Source organism: Vanessa cardui, chromosome 9, assembly GCF_905220365.1.
Source record: "Vanessa cardui chromosome 9, ilVanCard2.1, whole genome shotgun sequence".
Classification (NCBI taxonomy): domain Eukaryota; kingdom Metazoa; phylum Arthropoda; class Insecta; order Lepidoptera; family Nymphalidae; genus Vanessa; species Vanessa cardui.
In genome coordinates, this window is record NC_061131.1 from 11,243,122 (window position 1) to 11,262,863 (window position 19,742).

General features: G+C 31.7%; 1 protein-coding gene across 2 annotated transcripts in view; it reads left to right on the forward strand.

Annotated features, from left to right (window-relative positions):
* The window catches only part of LOC124532620, a 199,618-nt gene that overhangs the window by 158,927 nt on the left and 20,949 nt on the right, over positions 1-19,742 (forward strand). For both annotated transcript variants that reach the window (XM_047107607.1, XM_047107608.1), the window contains exon 2: positions 8,313-8,442. In XM_047107607.1, coding sequence (XP_046963563.1) covers positions 8,313-8,442 — 130 coding nt within the window. The remainder of the gene's footprint in view (positions 1-8,312; positions 8,443-19,742) is intronic.

Consider the following 19,742-nt stretch of genomic DNA (forward strand, 5'->3'; position numbering starts at 1 on the left):
ATAAGTTATCTGTACTTAATAATACCAAGAAACTACATAAATAACCCTTATTCGTACACTTCAGTAACATTAATATTTAGCTACGCAAGTCCAAACGACAAACACCGGAACCAGCACAATATTAAACCGTTATTACTAATCTGTAGAATGCCTCGTTAAGCTGACAAGACGGATTTCTTTAGCTTTCCATTAAATATCCTTCGCTCGAAGTCAGCGCTAGCTAATAAGCATTCAAGCGGTCTTCATTAAGCCACAGTAGGAAGGGGGATATCGATTTTCAGCAGCTCTAATAAAGGTAAATTCTCCGCAAAACGCTCAGAATTCCAAAAGAAGCCCCACTAACGCAGTCTCTTTGTCCGTGCGCCCTCAATTAATACAGGGTGCCATCGGGATCTCTTTGAACCTATAAAGCTATATTCCTCGATTTATATTTCATTTGCTTTTAAACCGAGTTCGAAAAATATGGTTCATATCACGCAAACGTTCTACGTTCGTTATACCATTTTCAAGAGCTGCCGGTTTCTCTGGCTGCGCTTAAATTCAATTCACTCGGATAGTAGTTGGAGTGGTGTATTTATTTAGAAATATATACGGTGCAGGTTGCCAAAGTAACAGAAATTCTCTATATTTCATTGGAGCGCCCGTGCACGCTATTGGCTTTCAGAGCTCCTAAAGAACTTATAGAGCTTTAGAAAAATGAGTTTTCTTTAACCAATTTGCAATCCGCCTTTTTTCCGATTCATTTACCTTTACAAACTTGGAACTTGCCAGACCGTAATGTACTTTAGCTCAGTTTTCTGTTCGGCACTTAACGTGCACGAAAACGCGGAATTATGAAGCGACGTCAATTAAAAACTAAAATTATGTATCCCTACCGCATATAGCATCAAAATCCTCGCAAGCTTTATGTTACTTTATCAAAAATAAAGTGGTTTTATTATTGGCCCAAATTATATTGAAGACTCTGTTGGTATTAAAACTTGAATCAAATCGGAAATAGGTTAGGTAAATAATAAGCCGGGATTTTACGTAACGGGAAAATTCTATAAGAAAAATTATTTCTCTTCATTTGTTTCGAAATAAAAAATATATGTATATGTTTATGTAAGGAAACTGAAATAAAATATGTTTTTTGATGCGCAAAATCACGTTCCCACACGCTGACGCCGTGCACGTCCAACGGCAAATGGCGCGAAAAATTGTACACTTTGATTCACTTCGGGTCCTGCGAGGATATTTCTTTTGTCTACCCGAGACACTCCGACTAAATTGTCCATATTCAAGATTATGTCCTTGTGTTGTACGTTGTTTCCATTTCGTAAGGCTTGCAAAATTATTCTAATACTAAAATACGTTTTAAGTAAACTAATTTATTACAAACGTATGCTTCCAATTATATTTGTAAAAAAGCAATTGGCAAAAATTCAAATTAATTGAAAGTATTTTTAATAGAGACAAATAATCGCACAGAAATTATTTTAATCTAATTAATGGATAAATTTATTTTGAAAAGTAGGTATTTGAGCCCAGGAACAAATTTAAAATTATAGATGAATGCACTTGGTGGATCTATTTAAAAAAATGAAATACCAATGTTTATCCCACAAAATACCTACTAATGCTAAATAAAAGCTAGTAAGAAACAAATACAAAATGCAAAGGCGATAACTCAAATTTAAATAAAAGCGCCATCATTCACGAAGCGTCCGCAGAAAGTCCAGTGATTTGCCGATTGAAATTCCATAGAATAGCTAATAGAAATCCCCATTCGCCAATCTAGACTTGCCCACTACCGTATAAATCCTAGGACACCCAAGGGGCGGCTGGCTGGAAATATATGGCTCTTGATTTTCCAATTAGGTAAAGTTGGAACTCATATTGCTGTGGCTGGAATAAATTTGAATCTTACAGTTACGTTAAAAGTATTAAGGGATATAAACTTCAGGGTTTTAAATTGCTTTAAAGAATAGTAATTACATACTATAAGACAAAGTATACCTTACGCTTACCGCTATCTATCCCTATATTTGCTTAGATCTTTCAATTTACGCATCAGATTTTAAAACTTTTTTTTATTAATAGATTGATTCGAGAGGAAGGTTTATGTGTATAAGTTAATACATGGATAATATAGTAAAGACACACTGATAATTTTAGAAGTTTCTAATGCGATAAATAAACAAATTGTGTAATACTTAGTATCAGTATTGCAACCATGTAAAGCCGGGGCTGGTAACCAGGACAATTATAAAATAAATGGACAATATTTGCTTCCAATACCGAATAATACTGCTTTCTTGAGCCTTTGTTCCTGTCTTGAGCACGTCACTCGTATCAAAACAGATTACTTGCGACGTTTAATGCCTATTTAAACGATATCCTTATGTCCTGTTGTTTTTTTAATGAAAGGATAAATAAAGAGCGTCTTTATTGGTCCTTTATTATTTTATTTGAAAAAAATCGATTTATAGGAAAGAAAACGATAATACAGCAATCCGAAAAGTTTATAATGTGAACAAGTGTTATTCGCTTTAAATCCACTGACTCTCTCCCGCCTATTTAACTATACATATGTGTATAGGAATAGTCATTGTGATTGGTTAAATGGAAACGATGTGCTACATCGCCATCTAGGGGCGAAATACAACATCATGGCCCCCATGAAAAATTACGCACATTTGTGTATATACAACCTTTATGGTAATCGATCAAACAGCGCCCATATCTATTTATCACAAAGAGATAAATCAACATCCATTTATATATAAAAAATAAATATACAAAACGGTTTTATTGTTTCAACGTTTAAACGGTATAAAAGAATATTTCTTTAGACGATCAGCGTTTTTATTGTATTGACCAATTTTTGTTTAACAAAACAATTTATTTACTGCCCAGTAAATAAAGTAATTGCTTATTGGATATTATTAAATATATTTGTAATAATTTAATAGTAAAGACATATTCAAAAACAACTTTATGTATTGTAAGACCAAAAAAAACCGAAAAATTGGTTGGGAAAATTATGCAACAAATTTCGTATGAATAAAATATTGCTTTCTGGAACCTGGATGTAGAATCAGTTCATATTCACTATAATAAAGCGTTATCATTAGAAGTAATGCAACCTGTTTTGTCAACACCGTAAGATAAATAGAAGTATTTCTTATTAACTTTGATTAATTTTATCTAAACAAAATTTCTACACGAACGCTTATAAATTTAAACAATTCCACTTTAAGTATTTTCTAATTTCATAGATTACCAAAACTTTAGCATTTAAAACCAATTAAGATATCAAAATTATATTTCACACCCTTTAACAAGAACCTGTTTTAGCTAATTTAGTTTATTTAGTAAAATTTAAATTATGAATTAATCTACACTAAAATCGAATTAAATTTATTCTTCGTTATTAATTTAATTTTGTTAATCCTTAAGTGTTATATAAAAGATAAAATTATTATAAAAGTTTATTTCAGTAAAAACTTTTTAAGGTAATTATAATTGTGATAAATAACTGGTAACCCTACAAATAAATGTCTTAAAGTTGTCATCTCTTAACAAACTTAACGAAACTAATCAAGATATCTTCTATAGATACGAACATCAAAATGAGGTTCGAGTCTTCCAGACCTTTTGAGCCATTGATATAAACACTTCAGGACTCAAGTAGAGTATAGATCGGAATCAGAGGCTTTTAAAACACATAAACCTCAAACACATTAATCTTTATCAATGTCAACAATTAATATTACAGCTTACACTTTGACGACCGCCGTGGTCGAGTGGTGTGTAGGTACACCGGTTTTCATGAGTACGCCAATCCGAGCTCCGGGTTCGATTCCCGGCCCAGTCGATGTAGATTACCATTAGTTTTGTATGTTGTCTTGGGTCTGGGTGTTTGTGGTACCGTCATTACTTCTGATTTTCCATAACACAAGTGCTTTAGCTACTTACATTGGGATAAGAGTAAGATATATGATGTTGTCTAATATTTACTTATTTGTTATTTATTAAAAAGAAAAACACTTTAGTACTCTTTCGGTCTCCTTTTGGCAACCGATACTTTTTTGTTTATTTTTAACGTTTTGAAAATGGAACTTATGTTATTTTCGTTCGTGTTAGCATTTAAAAATAATTGCCAAAAGTAAATATGGCCGAATCTCGAAAACGGTTATCAAATTTTAAACAAGAGACCACAACGATATAAAAATCCAAAAATAAAGTTTCCTGATAAAGTAACGACCGCAAATGTTATTAAAAGTAAATTTTCTGTATAAAATATAATAATTTTAAAAGATATTAAAAGAACATCAATCACTCTATATAGAGCTATGTACATCTAAAATTATTGGTTTTGAAAATTTTAATTAAATCCCGGTCGGCTGCGCTTAACGGTCATTTCATGCAAATTTCAGGTGCGCGGACCGGGAGCGCCATCAATAAAGCCATTAATAAACCTTTCTCCACGATTTGCGAAACATAATTTCGAGTGATGATCCTTCATTACTCATAAAAATATTTATTTATCACAATTTGTGCCTTAAGGCTTTGTTCGAGTGAATTAACTTTCTAGGCTAGGACTGATATTAAAATTATATTAGGTACTAGTCTTTTATGATAGGTTTTTAATTAGGTGGATGGGAAATTGAGTCAGCTGCTGGTAATGGTAAGTGGTCACCACCGCCCTAAACATTGGAGCCGTAAGAAATCCAACCTTTAAACCGGAACATAACCGGAATATCTGTGTGGGTAGTCCTTGCCCAAAAGAGACTACAAAAAGCTTTACCACTAAGTAAAGAATTCATCATTCAATCGGATTGTATTCCAAGCCGGTAGTTTCGTTAGATTTTATCGAATACTGTTACTTGTCATCAAAGATGCGTATAAAAGCATGGTTGAATCATTACATAGTATAAAACGAAGTCGCATACCGCTTTCTGTCCCTATGTATGCAGATAGAGTTATTCAAGAGGAAGGTTTTTGTTTATAATACACGGACAATATAGTTAAGGAACAATGATAATTTTAGAAGTCTCTAATGTGACGTCGTAAATAAACAAATTCTGTAGTATAATTAGTATCAGTATAGCACCAGTGCGAAGCGAAACGGGTCACTAGGAATACATATTTCGACTTTAATACCAAACAGCGAACAGGGAAAAAGCCTTAGCTAGTCTTATATGAATCCATGACAAGACTAGCTAACGACAAAAAATTAAAGCAACTGGTAACAAGTACCTCGGTATCTAAATTAAAATTAAAACACTTCGACCAAGATAATTAGTACATTAAAACAAGTTTTTTGTTGTTGTTAATCTAGGTACCTATATTTTATTTGTTCGCTTTAATACTGCCTGGGTCTACATTACTATTTATGGCGCCACGTAACTGGTTAAGCTCACGACACAGTTAAAATAATAGAATTTCATTAATTGATTACGACTTCGCATGCCCGCTGTAAATATTTTAACTCAGTAGGGCTCAGTAAAGAAAATGACTTGACTTTGAAAAGTATTTTATTCATATTTCACAGAAAGAACTTTATGAATGAAGGAAATTAAAGTTGTATAATTATTTACCTATATGATTTTTTTTTTTTAAATATAACTTAAATAATATAATCTTAGTGGCAATATAATAAACTTAAATATTGTAATCTTAACAAAGAAGTAAAACTGAAAATGTTAAAACATTTCTTTTTTCAAATAAATGCATAATTCTTTAGATGTATTTTACTTACAGGGAGTTTCGTTCTGTAATACAGTTCTTTAAATAATTTTAGTTTTAAGAATTTATAAGTTAAAGTGTGATATTAAAAACATTAATTAACAAGGCGTGACTCTTAATAAAAATTATATACACTGATGACAAAAAGCATGCAATTAGCATATGTTTATTTCCAAGTAGATAAAGAATAATACTATTTTATTTAATTACTTATATCATTTATTATTAGTACTTCTAATCAAATTATAAATCTTTCTCGATATAACGAACAAACTTAAAAAATATTCATAACTCAGCGGGAGACTATTTTGATTTAATTTATATAAAAGTAGTCAAATTGGTTATTTTATCCAATAAATTCTCATAACCCCATATGTAATCATCCAATTAATATTAAAACTACATTAATCCCATTACAATGGATTAAGATAGGTTAGACCCTTAATTAATTACACTGCGCCATATCAGTGATATCGATAATTCTGTATTACAGTGCTGTACTTAATATAATAAATACGTTCATTTATATATATAACGTATTCGAATCACCGTAGTCGTATTTCACTTAAAACCTCGATTATAAATTTAAACATTCGATTTAATTTCATAATATATGAAGCACAGATTATAATACTGTTTTTTTATTATTAAATAGTAGAATTATCTATTTAGCTACATATATAAATTTTAAGTCGATCAAAATTTCAAAGTTTTTTTAGACGATATTTAAAATGCTTAACAGGCCTACGGGCTGATGATGATGATGATGAACAGACCTAGTTAAAATTTACTCTGGAATCTTATTATTGAAACGAATACCGTTTTCCAGGAAGGATGTATCAACTTTGCGAAGTCGGAAGCAAGGTGTTATTAGTTTACCTTTCCTCCTCGTAGCTATACAATGATTGTCAGCGTTTCTCTCGAAAATACCTGTGTTTTGTTGTACATATAAAACGTGATTGTAAACATATTGTGAAGCAACTGTATTCAATAAAAACATCCCAAGTCTCGAGCTTTATGATTATAAACAGTATTAAGTATTACTGTTTTGTGGAAGATTATATGATGGATAGGCTAAGTGGTATTGCCTGCCACTAAGTTAAAAACTAAGTTAATCTACTCTAATATAGTATATTATAAATAATAATTGATTATAAACTTGATATTTTCATTACATTAACTATTGTTACTAGTAGGCGTCCCGGGAAAATTTGCGTTTATTCAATTATTTTTTTTAAATTTCGTTTCATTATAAACCGCCAGTCACTCATCTATATTTGGCACCAAAATGATGAAACCTTTTTTAAATGAAACGTCAAATAGTATACATAGGAGTTTATCTATCAAAATTTCCTTTCATTTCGTTTACGTTTTTAATTTCTTTATATTACTCTCAAAACGGCCAGAAACATTTTTCAGCTCACTTAAATTAACTATTTGTTAAATCGTAACAATTTAATACGTTGCAATACAGAATCCTCTTAACTTTTTGCACATCTACGGCTAAAGCTCTTCAAAATGAGACCATAACTATTTTTTTTGTGCAGCTACAAAAAACGGTTTATGCTATAAATATATAAGCTGTGTATATATGAGTCGAGATGGCCCAGTGGTTAGAACGCGTGCATCTTAACCTATGATTGCGGGTTCGAACCCAGGCAAGCACCGCTGATTCATGTGCTTAATTTGTCTTTATAATTCATCTAGTACTCAGCGGTGAAATAAAACATCGTGAGGAAATCTGCATGTGACAAATTTCATAGAAATTCTGCCACAACCAACCCGCATTAGAACAGCGTGGTGAAATATGTTCCAAACCTCCTCAAAGGGAGGGGAGGCCTTTAGCCCAGCAGTGGGAATTTACAGGCTGTTGTTGTTGTTGTTGTTTGTTAAATACTTATATGTATAATGCATATATATATTATATAGATAAATATATATGTATATCATAGTTAAAGGTGGTTGGAGTTTTATGTAACAATGATGTGCCAAAAATACAGAAGTATCATTGTCAATTCACGGGAGGCGTTTGCTACGTGGCTAGTCTCACGTTTTACTGTAAATTGCATTCCTCCTCCGAATCCGCTTACGAAATACTCCCTGATATATCGATAAACTATTTTATTCTTATATAAATCTTCATAAATTTCATCTTTGGACATTTTTTATTTCATTAACCGATGCCACCTTTACCTTGTATATAACCTTATTTGTGACATTTTGATTTTTCCGACACTTATTGACTTTGATTAATTCAAGTCAATCAATTGATTTAAGCAATCTTAAATAATGTATTTGTTATCTGTATCTACTTTGTTTTTTTTTATGTAGTTGCCTACAGACTGTCAACTATAAGATGGCGTTTTTGTCTTTGTTTTGCCACTTTTTTTTTATTTACCAATATCTCCTAGAAAATAATTCTCTACGTTTCATTTTTAATAGATTTTGGGTAAGTTTTCTTAATAAGGGTAAATAAAACAAATAAGATATAAATGAACAAAAAAAATAGTACCTACATGTTTTTGCCACACGCCAACTTACACTTGACGCGCTATAACTTGTATTTGAATTGTTCTCAGGGTTGTCACCATTCGTGCGGCACTGGCAACCGGCGGACTACGAGCCGGTGACGCGGCATCGCCGACGGAGATCTTTGCCTCTTCCCCCGCCCACCACCACACTACGCCTCTTCTTCACAGCTCACAATAAGTAAGTTATTAGTTTGTCTTTTGACCACGATCACAATTTTAAAATAAGAATATTTTATTACGTGGAACGTGTTGTAATAAAAAGTGTATGGTAACTCCTAAAGTTTGTGCTGCTACTGAAAAACTTTCAGTAGAAAACCTAATAACTTCTCATTGGTCTGAACAGAAGATTTTGAAGTCAGAACTTAAGGAATATTAACTAGATATAAGACTTTGAAGATTTTGAAGACAGAACTTAAGGAATATTAGCTAGATATAAGAAATATATTACACATAATCTTCAGGACAGCTGGTCTTATAGCTAACCTGAAGTCCTGAGTTCAAACCATGTTTCAGATCAATGATAATGTTTTATTGTCTGCAATTGTAATAAAAATATGCAAAATACGTCCGTAAATGACCCAATGCTTGTATTAAAACAGTGACTGACCCTGTTTGGCTATCCGCTATATGATAAGTTTTGGAGCTCATTTCCGTGGGGAACCAACGCTGGTAAATTGGTCGATACGCATGTGATGAAGTTTCATCCGAAAAGTTTCTAGCAATGTTATTCTTCATGGAGCATTCTACTAATAAACTCAATCTAACTTTGTTCTAGTAATCTTCATTTAAGATTTTCGTGTTATAATTACTGGTCCATCTACTACTCTCTTTATGAAAATTTGTCTATAAAAAAAAACTTTTTAATAGACATGAATTAATTAATTTTTAGAACTAAGTATAATTATTTATTGATGAAAACTTATACTTTTGCAATTTATTGCTTTTCACTATAGTTGTTTGAACAGAAAACGCTGAGCTTTGAATAAAAAAAATATATCGAGATATTGTCATACACTTAAAATAATAACTTTATTTGCTTTTTTTTTTAAACAATATAATCCCAGGCAATCCAATTTGTACACAAACTAAATAGAACTAGATCTCCGAAATCAATCGGATCAGATCAGTAACGATAAAAATAAATTTTTGTACAATGCTGAATCGCATCAAAGTGCAATTTTAATTAAAAAATCTATTTAGTCTTTATATGAAGTATTAATGTTTCCTATTTTTTAAACTAGCAATACAAATAATTTTTACAACTGACATCCGTCAAACGAAATAAAACTAAGTGGTATTGCTAAGACTAAAAATGTAATTGATACTTATTTTCACCTTGTCATAATTTTTGAGATTTCTCATAAATGTATTTTATCTCTATTAGTTTTCCATATTTGTAATCTGAAGTTTTACCTTATTATATTTATGATAAGTAGTTGTAATTGTAAAATAAATAGAAGGCAGTTTATATTCACATATGATTAACACATAGGTCTTTTCCAGATTTAAAAACAAAAACAAGTACGTTATTTTATAAGACTTTATTTTTTTTTAATAAATATAACATGAAAGGACCAACATAATTTTATTAGATGGGCGTATACTACGCCACAACTTAGACGTAGCACGCGCAAATTCATTAAAACCAATTACTACCAATTACTACATTTATACAACCCATAGAAATATCTCCCTATCGCGCCATTCGACGCTATTCTTCGCTACAGATTCTCGCACCAATTAACCCGAGAAAGCAAGTGCATGTAAATCGACATTAAATTGACGAATATATTAGGTCATATGATATTACAAGTTATTACGTTTGAGTAAAGATCAAATTACATACGAAATTAATATTGATAATTTGGGATAGAGTACTTAATTCGAATGTGATCAGTTTTACGAATTTTGCCCATGTTACATCTAAGTTGCGTCGTACTATACATAAGCAGAAGCGACAATTTTGATGATGTTCTTAACCAAAAACACGATTACCTCCGTAGTTCGAAGTTCAATACACTAATGAGGTGCGTAGGTACCTCGTGTATACAATTCATAAAGTCATAGATAAACATCGCCCTCCTTCGAATGTCCGCGCATCAATTCCATTACCGATGCGGACGATAATTATTGTGTAGACACGTTGCGTGACTCCTCAATATACAAGTTTATCTGTATCGGGTTGCTACTTTTATAGCTCCGTACTGTATTCCTATTAAACACGAACAATACGCTTAATACTTAACCGTCCTATTCTATTACAAACTTCCAAAGTTACTTTGTTGTCATGAAATCATTACATAGTATAAAACAAAGTTGCTTGCTGCTGTCTATGTATGCTTAGATCTTTAAAATTACGCAACGGATTTTGAGGCGATTTTTTTTATTAGATAGAGTGATTCGAGAGATTGTTTTTTGTATATAATACATGGACAATATAGTAAAGGAACACTGATCATTTTAGAACTTTCTAATGTGAAGCCATAAGTATACAAATTTTGTAGTTTATTTAGTATATAGCAGTATTGCACTCGTGCGAAGCCAGTGCAGGTACCTAGTATAAAATAAACAATACATTTCACATATTTTTTTAATATATAATGCCAAAGACTCAAATATCTGAGTTAATAATAACATTGGCCTTAAAGATTAATAATACCTTTATAATTATCGGTTTAATTAAAGCTATGACTAAAATACTTATTTGTAATTTTAGATAATATTGATCTAAGTATGAATGTAATTAGTATTCCTCCGTCTTACGTCGAAGTACAGACCAGAGATAAATATAACTTTTTTAATAACTTTGTAATTATTTCAACTTTATTAACTGAACGTCAAGTAGTACATCAACAGTAGTATTTCTGAAGTGGCCTTGATAATTAACTGAGGACCTTTATGCGTAATTAACACAAATATCGACCAATCGCTAACACAGTTCGGCATAAAATTAATAATATTTATCCGAATGTAGGTATATGAAGCGAGGTGATTATGATTCACGCATCAATAATGAAGGGATCTGAACCAATTATACGAACATTAACTAACCCTAGCGATCCTGTGTAAACGAAAGCATAACCTATGATATTATATATGTATAAGATACTACGTCATCGACATACACGCGTACTAAACTAACATATAATTATATTGATTTAATTAATTCAAACTGTGACCTTCGCTTGGCATTAATTAAAATATAATCTAATAAAATAAAAATATTTCATGATTAAATCAAATTCACGATAATACAGTGGTTAATCATATTAATCTCAACTGTGGATATCGGGTTCAAATCCGGGCAATCATCATTGAGACTTCGTCTGCTTACGTTGTGTTTAATATTCATCTCGTACTACAAACTACAAACAAACACAACTAACAACTGAAACAAACTACAAACCGAATCAGATAAACGATCCGTCTGATTAAAAAAATACTTTTTTATTTATGGTAACGTATTATTGAAAATATAATTTATACGTCTGTGTCGTATGTAATTCTTAAAACAAAATTAAACTCTGGTACTTCAAATATATGGATATCTGTTTTAACCACTGTGCTATCGCGGCTTGTATTACATTCGTCAGCTTTTAATTAAATATATTAAATATATATTCAATAAAAGCGTATACTTTGGTTTTTAACGTGAAAATGTACACGAAACGGAGCAAATGCATGCCTCATTAGCTGCGCCGGATAAAAAAACCCAATTGGCTGAAACGAAAGTTCTCGTACCGAGCTTCAGTAAAAGGGGAAAGGAAAAACAATAATTTCTTTTTTATTCGCCGAGCAAACCACGCCGTGTCTAACAAATCGAAGATATCCAGACTAATCCATTTGCAGAAGTAGCCGCAGCGGCGACCCTCCATTCCCTTAATTAAAACGTTCCGAATCGAACGTCGATGTTCCCTGCCCTTTATACCGTACATCGAAAATAGATCGTTTAAGAGTAACGTTTTATCTTTTTTCTACGAGTTATCGCGAGGGATCGGTCGCGGGCTTTATTTTTGTCTGTGCATGATTTGTTGTGCCATCGACGTTACCTAATTTGACTTCAGAATTATTCGCCGTAAATTTCTGATGGTACAATTAAATTCCTAATTTTTGCATTCGACTGTTTAATCAATTGCGTAATCTAAGGATCAAAAATGAAACTACCATTAAAAAAATAACGCGTCAGAAACTTCTTATAACTTTTTAATTCTTGGCAAAGATAATTACAGCTTTTATTTTATGATAGATGCCTATATGTAGATTATATTGATATGTTGTAATAAGAATTACCTATATGATCCTTAAAAATATTTATTTATAATAATAATATCTTCATCATCATCATTTCGGCAAGTGACAAATCAACAAGCAATCAACAACATCTGTACCAAGAGACGTAAACCCCTACCAAGAGACTTAGGGAATACTTTGTTAGGACGGTACCTAACAGTCGCGTGCGAAAACGGTGTACATGCAGAACTAATGTCCTTACATGCTTTCTACGATTTCCACTTATTTAGGGTTTATTGCATTGTTAACTTCTAACTTCCGAGCTGCCTACTAAGCTGTATAGGCTCTGCCTAAACTTGGGCGGATTGAAAACCCACAGATCATATAAGCTAGACAATAAGCCAACAAGGCAATTGATGTCTACAACAGACAGCTATATATTTGATTAATAAAATATATATTAAATAGCAATTAGTATTGATCTTATGTATTTTGAATCGATATGTAAGTATTCCATTATTTCATGCTGTAAATGTAATACATATTTATTTATACAATTTTAAACCATTTTAATGTATCATGACATGTAATCGCTGTCTTCAAGACTTCGAAGAACTCTAAATCTTGAACTCGTATATTAAGTTTCATTAAAATTCACAATGTGGCTTTTATTTTATTTATTATTATTTGTGTCTGCAACCATATATCAACTTGAAAAAATATATTTACGCAGAGTATTCACGTGGAATACGAAAATATAAAAACAATTATATTCGAAATACAAAAATAGGTCAATGTAAGTACAATAACATCGAGGATGTCAGGAATTGATTCATAACCAAGTCAGATATTCTGACCTACTTCGGACAATAAAGTCAAATTGTTCTTTATTATCAATCAGATATGAAGTGCTCAATTTCTATTCGTTAGTATTGAGGCTAACAATAACTTCAGCAAGATAAAAACAAAAGAAATTCGAAGTACCGAATGTATTTGTATTCATAAAAAGATTATTTGTTTCTTTTTACATAATATTCGACTTTATAAAATTGTGTAAATATTTAAATCAAATAAAAACTTGTTAATTGTTCATGGTAATGCTATACTGTACTGTACAGATACAAAAATAACCATCAGAATCGGATCGGAAACAAAATGGTTATGTCACTATTTTATTCCCGAACATACAAATAATGTATAGGTTTTGGTTTCCTGTTCTTTTTCTAATTATTATAAAAATAAGTATGACAAATAAAACTTTGTCTTTGTAAAGTTTTCGTTCTTAAACAAATCTCAAAACTCATATTAAAATGTCGCTTAGATTTTCTCTAAAAACACAAAATATTTATGTCTCGAAGTCTTAATTGAAGATATAAAGAAAAAGCAAAATTGCCTTTTGAAAAAGGCGTTGGTATTAGATAAGGTTACACTGAAGTGTCAGAGCGTCATCTTATAAGCAAAAAGTTTTTACATATATTTATTACAAAAAAAAAACGAATATACTTAACATTAATGCGAGGTAATAATTTAGAACAACGTTTTAAATCGAGCCGTGCAACATTGTTTTATATTTTTACCATTAAAATATCGAAGCAACTACGCAACCGTGTTAAAATATTGAACCCATTTAATAGCAGTAAAGCTATTAGGGCAACAACTCTGTTGCATTAGTGGAGTTACATCGACGGTCGTGGATTAGCCATTCTTCCGAACAATTTGGCTGAGTGCAGCGTTTTAAGCTTTCTGTTTGCATTGTTTCCACAACAGATTACAGTCTAACGATTATTATTAGGTAAGTAGATGTTTACCCGCACAATTTTATGTGTGTAATTTGCGTAAACGGTGAATTGGCCCGGGTTCAACGACTATTGTACACACTAAACATTGCACACTTATAGTTTACGTAACTATTCATTATGTGATTTAGCTTACTTTTCACTCATTCATTCACTTAACATTTTATTTTAATAATTGTTTGTTATACACACTTTTCTTTTTAAACATTAATACCATGAATTCATTATATTGGTTATTTCTACTATTTAGGGCTAATTGTTTTTTAAATCAGTAACATGTTTAGAGTAAAGTTTATAAATAAAAAAAATATGCACGATGAATTATTACCCTTTCATCAGTTATTTTGTTTTGTTTCCATTTCAATAGTCTTTCAGACATAAAACGGCTATTAAATAAAACATAACACTGCAGTTGTTTATAGGGATTTGTGCAAGCCCATCTCCCCGGTAGCTACCACACATATCTTAAATACTAAAGCCAAGCAGCAATACTGAGTACTGTTATGTTCTTGTGCTAGCGTAATTACATGCACACAAAGTTTAAGTTACCAAGGCTATTGGCGTAGGAATGGTTAAAATAAGATACAGCCGTAATGTCCATCAGGATTATGCTCGTCAGCCAACTTATTGTTAAAAGAATTAATTAAAAATGTTTTCGCGTACTTAGAACAATATAGTATTGTTATTAAGTGTACTAAGGAACTAACTCCAGCTTAAATTAAATCTTTACAAAGTATAAAACAAAGTCGCTTACCGCTGTCTGTCCCTATGTATGCTTAGATATTCCAGATTACGCAACAGATTTTGATACGGTTTTTGTAATAGATAGAATGATTCGAGAGGAAGGTTTTGGTACGTAGACAATATAGTAAAGAAACAAGAAAAGTGTATAGTATAATATAATTGCGCCCGTGCGAAGCAGGGCCGGGTCGCTAGTAATAAAAAAATATTATAGATATTGTATTTATTTAACTTGCTATAGTTTGTTAAGTGGTCGAATTATATTAAAATTTATTAATGAGAAATTAATACCTTAAATAGCGGTGATCAGTTCCAATTCCAGTATCAATACGCAATCGATCAAAGCATTCAACAATTTATTCAACAAGCGTTCCTGGATTTACAAAGTTGTAACGCGGGCTTGTAGGTGTCAGCCGCAATCTTTAGCGTAACTTTAGGGTCAATTATACGAAGGTTCAAGAGGATATGATAAGGATTATAATTTGAAATTGGAATCTTACGTATCATTTCCTTGTTTGACATATTTGCAACAACTACGAAATTATCTCTCTAATACTTAACAAACCTATATTTATTTGATACCTTTGTCAATTCAATTCCGTTTACGTATGCTCGTTTGAGTCCAGATGGCCCAGTGGTTAGAACGCGTGCATCTTAACCAATAATTGCGGGTTCAAACCCAGGCAAGCACCGCAGATTCATGTGTTTAATTTGTCTTTATAATTCATCTCGTGCTCAGCGGTGAAGGAAAACATCGTGAGGAAACCTAAAAATACACATGTGACAAATTTCATAGAAATTCTGCCACATGTGTATTCCAAACCGCACTGGAACAGCGTTGTGGAATATGTTCCAAACCTTCTCCTCTAAGGGAGAGGAGGCCTTTAGCCCAAAAGTGGGAATTTACAGGCTGTTGTTGTTGTTACGTATGCTCGCCAATTATTTATATTTCATTAGTGATGCTCGCCAATTATTTATATTTCATAGAATGAAATATAAATAATTATATACAACACTATGAGCTCATACCCTTAACCAAATTACTGAGACATTAAAGAAGGAATTAACTGGAATAAAACATATCCCAGGACATGGATTAAAATATATAAAATTATCACAGAAAGTTTCCGACTCAACAAATTCAATGCTTCTGTGCTGGAGCAAAGTGCTCGACGCTCTAATAAAATAACTGAGACATTTACATCAGACAGTTTACACGATTCGCTTCAAAAATTCATTCAATGAAGAACACTTATATAGTTTTCAAATTATATTTATCAATCTCAGAAGATTGATAGTATAAGTGAATCTTAATTAAAAATCGCAAGTTCAAAACTGCGCAAGTATCACCGAGTCTTTATAAAAATAATTCTTATAATGTAACAGCAAGTCTAAAATATAATCCTGACAAGTGTCTTTTGCAAATCTGAACTTCAGAATCTTGATGAAAAAAAATCAGAAACCTAAAACTTTGACTACAAAGTTTTTACCCCAAAATATATTATTTATGGGCCATTTGATTTACCAGTTCAGTGAAAAAGTTTTGTTAATTAAAAAGATAGATTAAGATTAAAATAATGGAATGTATTGTACATTCCAATAACAATAAATCATAAATGTGACGTGTAATAAAACAAAAATAGAAGAACATTAATGTGGTCAGGGAATTGACAGTTCCCAAGCATTGTCCTAGTTCTGGTCGCATCGTATTAGTGTAAATGTAAGCCAACTTTAATTGTGTTTCCGTTTGCGGCCAAAATGTCGGACCCTGCCGAAACTCTTAACAATATCAGTGTCGGAATTTCGCTCAAGCGAAGGTTAATCCCTGAGATCTAGAGGCGAAGTTTTCGTGACAAATTGTAAAAATATTTCGTAGGGATAACGGAGTTCGCGGAAGACGAAAGTGCTGAGAAGTTTTACAGAGTTTCGGTGTCGGTTGCATGATAATACTGTCCCCTGCCATATGCTGTTGTCCTCTGGAAATGTTCCGTTAGGTATCGCATAACAATTGTTATATTTGTTAGTGCTAGTTTTCTGCACATTATTGGCGGGCTTATTCTACATTAAAATTGTTATTTTTCTGGCATATTCTATTTAATTTACTTAAAATTCATGACAGTTCCATAATTAAAACGTTAAAATGATCACAATAAATTAATTTTTACCGTAACAAATCCAATCGAATTGTTCTCATTTGTAACGAAATATAGTGTATAAGAAGAGATTCTGCGGCAAAGCGTTGATGTATAAAAATTGGTCTTTTTAAAAATAAAAGACTATTTTCTTAGTTATGAAATGAATAAAGAGAAAATGGTTATCTAAACGATAAGTCATTTAAAAATTAACATAAATTATGCAAATAATTTTAAAATGATGCTGAAGCTTTCACAGCCATGTGGCAGGTCGCTTATGAAATGGCCTCAATATTGCCTTTAAAAAGTCAGGGTAGCGGTCCCGGGACGAGCTGAAAGCTCGGCTTGTTACCAGAAATGAGTAATGGCTTCGGGAAATTGCGTTCCCTAATAACTTCTTTTCCGAGTTTTCAGTGTTGAGCCACCCAAATAAGGACGGACGGCAAATGCTGGCCGACTTCCTAATAAAAGTTGGTAATTTATGCTGTCACTTTGTTTTGATTTAAAGACTAGAATTAATCATTGTCACGCTTGATAGACGGTCATATTGAGTGAGACCTCGTTTACGATTAGAAAACTTCATCCGTGATATACTCGAATTATGATCTTTAAAATGTCATATTATTTTTTGCGTTGACAATGCCTTTGATTTAAAAAAAACCACGTTCGTTATTTAAACATATAGTTTTATAAAATAGCAGCCGTTCTATGTGAACTAACTAGTGTCCCCGGTGGATTTTTTCATCCGTAATATCTCAAGGACCATCCTGCCTTGTTCAAATCTTAGAGTTGTTACGAGTTGCGCTACCTACGTATGTCCGTTTGTTATTTTATTTCTATGGTATCTATGTTTCTAAAAACCAGAAAGAACTGGTTTTCGTAAATAGAAATTCAAACAAATTTCCATATTTTCCTACAATTTTATATCTTAGGAATCTTATCTTTTAATCGTTAATATTGTGCACTGGTTAAGTTTGTACCTGTTTTCAGTCAGTTGATCGCTTTTTAAGTTTTAAAAAGTAGATTTATTAATTAATACAATGAAACAACAATATTCAACTTTATTTATGAATTAAAACAATGAAAGAACGCATTTACATTAGATATGAAATATTATATTCATAAATCAAGAAAGCGTATTGTTCTAGTCCTAAATAAAATGGTGGTGTGTTAAGTCTCCTGTTTAAAAAAGATACTCGCCTTCTTTGTAATTTAATAATAAAAAATTAATTATATTTATAACAACAGTACTCAGTATTGTTGTGTTCCGGTTTGAAGGGTGAGTGAACCAGTGTAACTACAGGCACAAGGGACATAACATCTTAGTTCCCAAGGTTGGTGGCGCATTGACGATATAAGGAATAGTTAATATTTTTTTTTTCTATTTTTAATATATCTTACAGCGTCATTGTCTATGGGTGATGATAATCACATACCATTAGGTGGACCATATATTCGTCCACGAAACTATTGAAAGAAAAAAAAAATATATTATACAATAAATGAAGTAAATGTTAACGAAAAATATATGATACTATGAATGTTATATCAGTTACAACATTCTCTCACAGACGGTCATTGGTAAGAAAATTATTGTATTACAAATTAATAGGTAAAATAAAACTTATTTGCAACATATATAAGTCATTTAAATATACCTAACCTTTCAATACTAAAAATAACATTCTATGGCTCTCTAATACAATAAACTCTTTAGCGACTGGCTTCTAATAGCTCTCCCTCAAGCGAGGTGTAAGATCTCAGCGCGAGATAAAAGTGAGCTAAGATTAAATAACGCAAAAGTGTTAATTTAGCAGAGTCGCTCCATCATTTCTAGCTAATAAGAAAAGTAAAGTAAATCCGCAGCATTAATCTTGTTACTTGTCTCTGCGCGGCCGAATAACTTCCTAGCTGAACTCGTCTTATTAATATTTATCAAACTCTAGATAAATATAGGGAGATTACCCGCGCGGCAGTCAAATGTTCAGGTAATTAATAGATATATTGAATTACTCATAACTCGCTTATCAGACAATAAGATACTGTCAATTCAAACGAGCTAATTAATTCTGACGAGATAGACTATTCCTCTTATTTGTGCTCGGATGCTGTAATAACAATTGCTGTCATCTTTACTCGTATTTTATTGATTTTAACTCAATTATCAGCACTACATTCCATTCCTCGGTAGAATTCTCAAACTTTCCTCTAAGCGAACAACTAGAAACTAGAAGGAGTTTTAAGATTTATAGGAGCACTTAATATTGTTTTTATACATCTAGCCTTCGATTCTATCCCTTCTTGGATTTTCTTCAACCACTATTTATGTATATGGAATGTCTTCCAAGACTCTCTGAGAGTCTAGTGGATAGTTCAAGTACAAAAAGGTACAATCCTATAGTTTCTGTTTGGGTTATAAACTTTTATCAAACTAGGGTCGAAGTACCTAAATAAAAAAAGATTTACTTAATACTATTTAATTAAATGATATCTACATATAAGCATTTAATTTAGATTCCAACCGACCAATATACTGTATACCTATTAAAATAATTACTAACATCTCTAAAGGTTCAAAA